General features: G+C 35.9%; 1 protein-coding gene across 1 annotated transcript; it reads right to left on the bottom strand.

The window, feature by feature from the left end:
• Window positions 1-5,328: 5,328 nt before the first annotated feature.
• LOC111889468 (ATPase family AAA domain-containing protein FIGL1) lies at window positions 5,329-7,910 on the bottom strand. The gene is made up of 10 exons (XM_023885617.2): window positions 7,798-7,910; window positions 7,545-7,672; window positions 7,342-7,460; window positions 7,162-7,254; window positions 6,942-7,043; window positions 6,742-6,823; window positions 6,150-6,233; window positions 5,957-6,052; window positions 5,741-5,868; window positions 5,329-5,568 (listed from the first exon to the last, which is right to left on the bottom strand). The coding sequence occupies exons 1-10, from the start codon at window positions 7,908-7,910 to the stop codon at window positions 5,458-5,460; spliced, it is 1,056 nt and encodes a 351-aa protein (XP_023741385.1). The 3' UTR covers window positions 5,329-5,457.
• Between the last annotated feature and the right edge of the window lie 591 nt (window positions 7,911-8,501).

Below are 8,501 nucleotides of genomic sequence, written 5' to 3'. Positions count from 1 at the left end.
AATCTCACTTTCTAGCCTCCTCTCTCCTCAAGTCTTCTTGATAATAGGGTTTTGGGTACAAATCATTATAGGTATCATACTTTGGTGCTAGGTTTCCAAGATCTTGAAGAAAGATTGTATTTTGGTTATTTGCAATAATAATCAAGAGGCGTGTAACCCTTTCCTTTTAATATTTTGAATTAACTAGGGTTTCCATGTAACATCCCAAAATTCAAAAGAAAAAAATTCATTTTTAAATAAGTTATTACATAAAACCATCAGTATAAAAACATTCATTATAATATCTCGTGACAAACCAAAGTGTCGATAACCAAAACATATTATCATAAAACCATATGCGAATGTAATCTCAAAGATCTCATGTGCAGAAAACATAGTTTGATGTGCTGTGATCGAGCCGACTCCTTTCCTTGAAAACAAAATACCTAAAACCAAAACTGAAAACCGTAAGCACGAAGCTTAGTGAGTTCCCCAGATACCACATACCATACAAACCAACTAATCCATACATGCCATACATAGCCAAGAGCCATACATAACCAACATATCCATAATCAAGTAAGGTGCTATGTGCCAAACATAGTCTTGCCAAGGTGCTATGTGCCAAACATAGTTGTGTGGTTATGCCACGGGCCGCACATGGTCTTCCTGGTCAAGCCTGGGGCCACTCCCTGGGTCTTATAGACAGGTGCCAAGGGCCACCCCCTGGTCTTTCATGCAAGTATCACAAAGACAACTATACATACTACTCTACTAGGCTACTCCGCATATAGTGTGCCAGGAGCCACCTCCTGTTCTTTCATACACAATGGCATACAGTGCGCCAGGAGCCACCTCCTGGTCTTTCATACATATTGCCTAGGGCTAACCCCTGGGACTTCCTATCCTACATAAAAACATACTGTGTTCCAGGAGCCGCCTCCTGGTCTTTCATGCATAATGCCTAAGTCTAACCCCCGGGTCTTCTTAGCATACATAAACTAAATGGGCCGGCATTGGTGCCTTAGACCCATACAAACAGTGAGGAGACTCACCTCGCACTGCTGGACTTTGCTGATAAACCCCCCGGCTGCTGTCCGACAACTCTCTAAACCGTTGCCCCACTAGCTATTCAAGCTACCAATATCAATATAACACTTAGTTTCAAATTGAACTCCAGAAGTCAAAATAAGTCAACTCTGATCAAAGTCAACCTTCCAGGTCAACCCTACTCGCCGAGTCTGCCTACTGACTCGCCGAGTTCATACGCTCAGAATCCTTTCATTCGCGACTCGACTCGTCGAGTCAGCCCCTGACTCGCCGAGTCTACCGATTTTCGAGTCCTGACCTGTCCAACTCACTGAGTCCCCACTCGACTCACTGATCCGAGTCTTAACTCGAAGGGTTTGGGGTTTCGCGACTTGACTCACCGAGTCCAAGGCAATCTTCAACAGACTCGCCGAGTTGTTCATCCAACTTGTCGAGTTCCTCCTAATCTTCATACTACTCGCCGAGTCCACTCGATGGAGTCATCGAGTCTATTCAGTTCTTAATCCATACAATGGCTTTTCGAGCCATGCTGGTGCTCCAAACTGTAGATCCACTCTTCTAAAGCCTGTTCCTTACGTAAAGTTGCAAACTTTACATGTAACTAAGGAGATCTAGGCTCAAAACACTCCAAACTAGGGTTTATGGCAACCATGCTTCATCAACACACCAAAGACTACTACTTTATGGTCCTCTAGGCCAAGACACACCTGGATCTGAAGTAGCAACTTCAGATCTGGACTTCTAACTCGAATTGGCTCTTAATCATGCCATAAAAGCCCCAAATCTCATATCAAAGGTAACACTATATGCAAAAGAGTGAAGGTAATGACTTCTTACCTCCTAATGCTCTGAAAAGTCCCACCAATTTTGGATCTAAATCCAATCCTTGAATCCCCAATGATTCCCTTCTTCCTTTTTCCTTCAAATCACCCAAAATTGCAAGAAAGCTTGAATGTGCAACAATGGAGGCTTAGGGTTTCGTATTCTGGATAAGAGAGGCTATAAGGAACCCTAAGGGAGAGAATGAGATGTTTAAATAGTGCACAAAGTCCCGGATTTAGGGTTTCCCTCTTCAGACCGGACTCGTCGATTCCTCTTTGCCGACTCGCCGAGTCGGTTACTTAATCGATCCCCCGGTTCCCGCTTCGACTCGTCGAGTTCCTCCCTGGACTCGACGACTTGACCCTTTGACTTAGGGTTTTCTTTCCTTTACTGGCCTTTCTGATTTTGGGTGTTACATTCCATAGGGTTCTTAGACATTCATAGTTTATAGCTATTAAGAGAGAAAACATAGATCATTTTTAGGTTGCATGTGAACTTAAGGGTTTAAGTGTTTTTCTGTCACATGAATTTTTTTTTACAACCTAGAAAACCCATCAAATACCACAGAAGAGAAGTGGTCGAGATTCTAATGAACCATCATCCCATGATAATAAATTACAACTAGTTTATTATTATCGTACTTTCAAAGTCAACCAGTTATAACGTCCTACTTTCGTGATCCACCAAAGATCAAAAAAAAATTGTGACCCCTGCAACGCACGGGCCTCTTTACTAGTTATATGTGATTAACTAAAAATGAAAGAGAAAATAAAGATATTAGTTTAAAACAATCAATATGTTTATATTAAAAATTAACAAATAATGGATGTTGAACATTACATAGCCTATACATAATGATATTATGAGAAAATGTGTGTATGGTGTTTAGATAATATATCCAAATAATTAATTAAAGGGAAGAAGAATTGATGGTCGCATGTAATTGGTCAAAAAAATTGATAGGTGTCCTCTTAAGAAATATACCGTACATTTTTAATTGGATGGCAAATTGAAGGGATTTATGTGTTTATTTGGAGGATATGTGTCAAACTTTTGGGATATCGTGTGGATGGTTAAGCTTCTAGATTATACGAAACATGCTCAAAGATTTAGTATAAATAGAGTGCATCTTCAGTTACATTCGAATCATACAAAATCAATCAGAACTTTTAAAGAATAGACTATATATTTTGGGAGAGCACATTTTACATATCAAAGAGTTATTGTAAAACATATATCTATTGTTTGTTGTGAGATATTAGAAACTTTTATTGGGATACATGGCTTAATAAAATAAGACATTGCTTAACGATGTATTTTTTAAAGTTTATATATGTGAAATATGATACTTGAAAAGTATAGCAAAATATGAGCTTGCTAAGCATAATTGGATTATATGTTTTGATATGAAATGGCTTAACATTATATGTTCCCTTATGATTATTTTGTTAAGCATAACATTGTGTGTGACAAGTCTTGAAAAAAAGAGTGAGCATGCATCATTCGAGTATATAGCATAGCAAGTGAATAAATAAAGAGCATGCTAGCCACAATTTCGTATAAGGGATCAGCAAGATGCTACTGGATATAACATAGCAAGTGAATAAATACAAGGCAAGCTAGCCACAGTTTCCTATAAGGGAACAACAAGATACTACTAGGATGATAAACCCCGTCGCGAAGTAGTTGTCTAGATATCGTGGTAGTTGATATGTTCTTCTAACATGATAAAACAGGTTCGATTTATTACCGAAAGTTATGTCCTATGGACACTAGATGTGACATACAACTGTGAGATAAAGAACATATAAAAGATACGGGAAGGACCTATAAGTTTTCATTGAGTGAGGACATGCATTGCATAGTCTTAAAATATTTTATAATATGAAAACGAATTGTTATAAGATATTGTATATGATTTGAGTCTAAATTCTTATGACTCACAATACAATTTTTGTCTTACATATATTTTATTTAATGTCATGTATTCCATGATCACATACAAAGAAATAGAGAATATGCAAATGTTAAACCAGTTGTATGGTTTGTGTAATATGATTTGTACACTAGACGTAATACAAGGTTTTTATTAAATTGACTTTTGATAAAAAAAAAGTTTTAATATATTTTTAAAACCATAGTAAATCATTGTTATAAATGATCGGGTGTTACACAGACAATGATAGATAAGAGTCTTGTCGACAAGAGAAATTTAAAATATAAGCATTATGAAAAAGATGGTTACAACATTGATGGATGTTTTGAGAAAATCAGATACCCAGAATGGTGAGAAACCCGTCAGCTCAGACCTACAAATGATCTTAAGAAAAATCCTAAGGGGAAACCATAGGTTGCAGTAGTTAAGCTTGAGAGCATCCTCATACCCGGTCTCAGGTTCGAGCAAACAGTACAAAAAACTTCTTTAGTTCTTACCTTTTCTTTTGTTAGATTTCAAAGTAGGTTGCTATACTTAGTAAAACCTAGATCCTATGGTGCATGTACATATAGACCTTGTTTTGCTATTTCGTTACACATATCTTATGTGTATAGATGTATTAACAACCCAACAGAAGTTGACGTTGTATCTCGTTGTCATTTTATTGGAGATCTAGGGGTTCCACTACCTGAGAAAACAAAAAGTGGTCGCGACTGAGTTGTTGGAGATCTTAGGAATGGCATTCCAGATCTGCGACGACACTGGACTTTTAGATTTGCAACGATGACGATAGAGACATTCTAGTTCTATGACAAAATCTTCAAACAAAACCGACATCGACTCTGAAAACCCTAGTAGCTGCGGTGACTTGTGGTTTCTGGTAGGCGACATCGGAGAAGGTAGGTGGTGGTGTTCTGGATTCGACAACAATGTATATCTCTCTCTCACTCTCTCACTCAGAAGGTCGTCTCAACGAGAAATTAAAGCGTCGGTGAATGCAACACTAGGTTATAGTGGTGTTAGGATTTCCACGCTTCTGGTGGCACTAGATTTTTAGTGCCTCCACCGACGAAAATATGGCGTTCTGATGGTGGTGGTGGTCGCGTTCTAAATTTCTGGCAAGTAGTGGTGTTCTGATTTTCCGGAAGGTGGTGGCTGCACGCACGCTCTAATTTTCCGGTTAGTAGTGTTGTTTGAGAGAGAGAGAGAGAGAGAGAGAGAGAGAGAGAGAGAGAGAGAGAGAGAGAGAGAGAGAGAGAGAGAGAGAGAGAGAGAGAGAGAGAGAGAGAGAGACGGTGCGTGTGTTAGGATAGTAAGGGTGATGTTGGATTTTTATTTTTGATTTTTTTATAAATGCATAAATGAAAAAGAAAAAGGAAAAAGATAAAAGTAAAGATATAATTGTAGTATTTTCAAAAAGCTTTGGAACAAAACTACAATAAAATTACCATTTTTGAAATTTTTTAGACCAAAGTGGTAACTTTCGAGTAAAAACAATGACTATTTTTGCAATTTAGTGTTGACTACATGTACGCGAAATTATGATTTGTTTGATTGTCATTGAGCATTTTCGAAAAAAAAAATCAAGTTCCAAAACCAAGAGCACAAAAACAAAGTTTCATATCTGTCCATCATCAACTTATTAATGAACTAAATTTACTTGAAAAAAGCTAGATGGTTGATGTCGATAAACTTCCAAATTGGTTGTTCCACTCTTCATATATTCGAAGTTCGTTCCAAGAAACAGAAGGTCTCACCTCCTTTAGTGCATCCTTAAAGTCCTATAAAAATTAGAGAGAACATACAAACATAAGATAACCACTAAGAATCGCCTGTATACAAATATACAATCTGTTACATGTATACAATCTGTTGTAACAGACTCCTAGTTTTAAATATAATACCCAAGAGGTATGAAAGTTGAAAATCCATGCTGATTTCAATCGTATGTACCTTTAGAGTAACTGATCTCATATCCTCCATTTTAAGATTAGTAATCTCGCCCCCTTGTTTCAAAACCTCTCTGATTGGACCCATGGAAGCATCTTTGACTAAATTTGTCATATCAGATCCTGAATACCCTAAAACAAATCAAAATACATGTAAGGTAAGGGTAAGACATACATCAAAGTGAGGAAAAATAAAGTTTTAAAAGAGTAGAGATAAAACCATCTGTTAATTTGCATATGGTATCAATATCCTTCTTTGAGAGTTTAAAAAGTCCATCCTTGTTCAAAAGAGTACGGATTATCCAGGCTCTTGCTTCTATACACGGAAGACATAATTAGCCTTGTATAAATATTAAGTAGCATATATAAGGAGTTAATTTTAAAGAAAAAAAAAAGGTAAATTAAAGTTGTACCTGCTGAAGGGAGTGTAATATAAAATCTCTTGGTCAATCGCCTCCTAGCTGCTTCATCTAAATCTTGTGGTCTATTTGTTGCTCCTTCAGATGTATATATGATCACAAAGCAAATGGATTTATAAATGGTGTGAAATAAGATAAAACTTTACAAGTGGGATTTCACTAAAATTGAAGTGAATATATATGGAAGCTCTTTATTTGTCTGAAAAAGGTGTTTCAATTTTCAGGTATATATATAACAACATCCAGGGGGGACGCAAGATTTTATAGAAGGGGTGTCACGAGAAATTTTAGTATTTGCATTTTACCTTTTCTTTTCCTTACTTTGGAACATTTACTCAATTATAGCGTCTACTTACAAATATTTTTTTCAAGGCATTATTATACTTTAAAAGATCTACCTAATTATAGCAATGTAAATTGGTGTGTATTTAAATTGGTACTGCATGCTATAGCTGAGTAAAATTTTCAAATTACAGTTTTATAGAAATTAAGTATTGAAAGTTGGATGCTAAAATATGTGAATCAATGGCGGTATGTTGCTATTTCTTGAGTTTAACCCCTCTCTTTGATGTTAGAGTTTATTCACCTATGAGTAGAATTTGTTCACTTCCACCGAATCTTTCCATTTCAATAAGAAACTGTGTCTTAATTCGCCTGGTTGACTCATGCTCATAATATGATTACGCTGCAATTGTAATCAAATTGAAAAAAAAAAGGAAAGTGAATCATGTAATTAGACTAAATAAATTAAAGTATTCGAATAAAATCTAAATGTGAGGTATATACCTTGGACAACAGAGAATCAATTTCATCCACAAATATTACTGCTGGCTGATGACATCTGGCAACTCCAAAAAGAGCCCGAACTAGCTTTTCACCCTCTCCCACCTATACATATATAGTTATCATATCTTTAATTTATAACCTTTTGTTTTACTTGAATATAACCAATAAAAAATATGTGGGTACGTAGTGCTATAAATCAATCACATACATACATACATACCCACATGCTTGTTACTGAACTCGCAGATATGTAGAAAAATGTTGCTTTAGACTCTCCAGCAATAGCTTTACCTATCATTGTTTTACCTGTTCCCTATATCAATTAACAAATCAAAAGAGTTTGACTTTTGTCATAAACGATATATTATATAGTAGATTAATGTATATATATTGAGCTTACCGGGGGACCAAATAAAAGAAGTCCTCTTCCTTGAGAACGACAGCCTTTGAAAATATCAGGGCGTAACAAAGGCCATATCACCATCTCATTTACACATTTTTTCGCATGATGCAATCCAGCTGTAATTCAGATGACAATATATAAAAAAATTTATTTATTAATAAAGATAATTAAAAGTTAATGAAACACGAAAAACCTCTAACCGATATCATCCCAGTGAACATTGGTATTAGAGTCAATTATCTCATTACTAATCTGCTCAATAAGTCGAGGCTCTATATTCCTCAACTGCTGTGGAAGTTGACCATCAGGACCACGTAGCAAACCCACGCTGCATGTACGTAATTAATCATAAGTTAAAATTAATGAACAAAATTTTTATATAGAACCATGCTCGATATATATAACTAATAGCTTTATGATGTTAATTAACAACCAAGTATTGAACTTAATTACCCTTTTTCTGTTGAAGCACCATTAGCTTTAAATGATGCTAGATTACCTGTGACACCATTGCCTATTTGTCCAGCCAAATATTCCCTTTGCCTAGCAATAATTTCCTGTGGCATAAAGTGACTTGCATCATGGATCGAGAATATTTATGACCCATGCTTTTTAAATATTTTTCCAATTTCAGATGGGAAAACAAGAGAGAAGCCAATACTACAAATTAAAGTAGTATTAAGTTAAAGAAGCTGTTGCTCAATATTAATTTCTTATGAGTTACTAGAGTATATAAATCACTTTCTTTGATGGGATTAAAAAGGCTGCACATCAAATTATGTAGCAATTAGAGTAAGTAAACACATGATTAAGGGATAATAATTAAGTTTCTTTTGAAGCATGCATATAAGAAGACATTTCAAAGTTAAACATGTATACCATCATTTTTGTTGCATCGGTAAACAAAGTATTGCTAGTAACATGACCAGCATTAGCTTCCTTGTTGCTTGATTGAGACAAGACATGTTCATTCTTTGGGTTACTGATTTCAATGTGAGCTCACTTCTTCTTCGATGTCAAGCTACTTTTGTTTGTTCTTTCTTCATGATCAACATTAATGTTATACGCAGACGAAGAAGGACCACCCTCAGCAACAACCTTGGAACCATTTTCTCCTGAATTAATGACAGCATTATTGCCACTGATATGGGCATGAT

The sequence above is a fragment of the Lactuca sativa genome, chromosome 2 (assembly GCF_002870075.4).
Source record: "Lactuca sativa cultivar Salinas chromosome 2, Lsat_Salinas_v11, whole genome shotgun sequence".
In the NCBI taxonomy this organism is placed as follows: domain Eukaryota; kingdom Viridiplantae; phylum Streptophyta; class Magnoliopsida; order Asterales; family Asteraceae; genus Lactuca; species Lactuca sativa.
The sequence above is the reverse complement of the archived record's forward strand: the minus strand, read 5'-3'. Positions and strand labels throughout refer to the sequence as shown.

Coding starts and splice junctions, on each gene's coding strand:
- LOC111889468 (XM_023885617.2), bottom strand. CDS start 7,910: ATGCCACAGGAAATTATTGCTAGGCAAAGGGAATATTTGGCTGGACAA. Junction 7,461..7,544: donor TGTTCACTGGGATGATATCG/GTTAGAGGTTTT, acceptor TCTGAATTACAG/CTGGATTGCATCATGCGAAA. Junction 7,044..7,161: donor GTTCAGTAACAAGCATGTGG/GTATGTATGTAT, acceptor ATATATGTATAG/GTGGGAGAGGGTGAAAAGCT.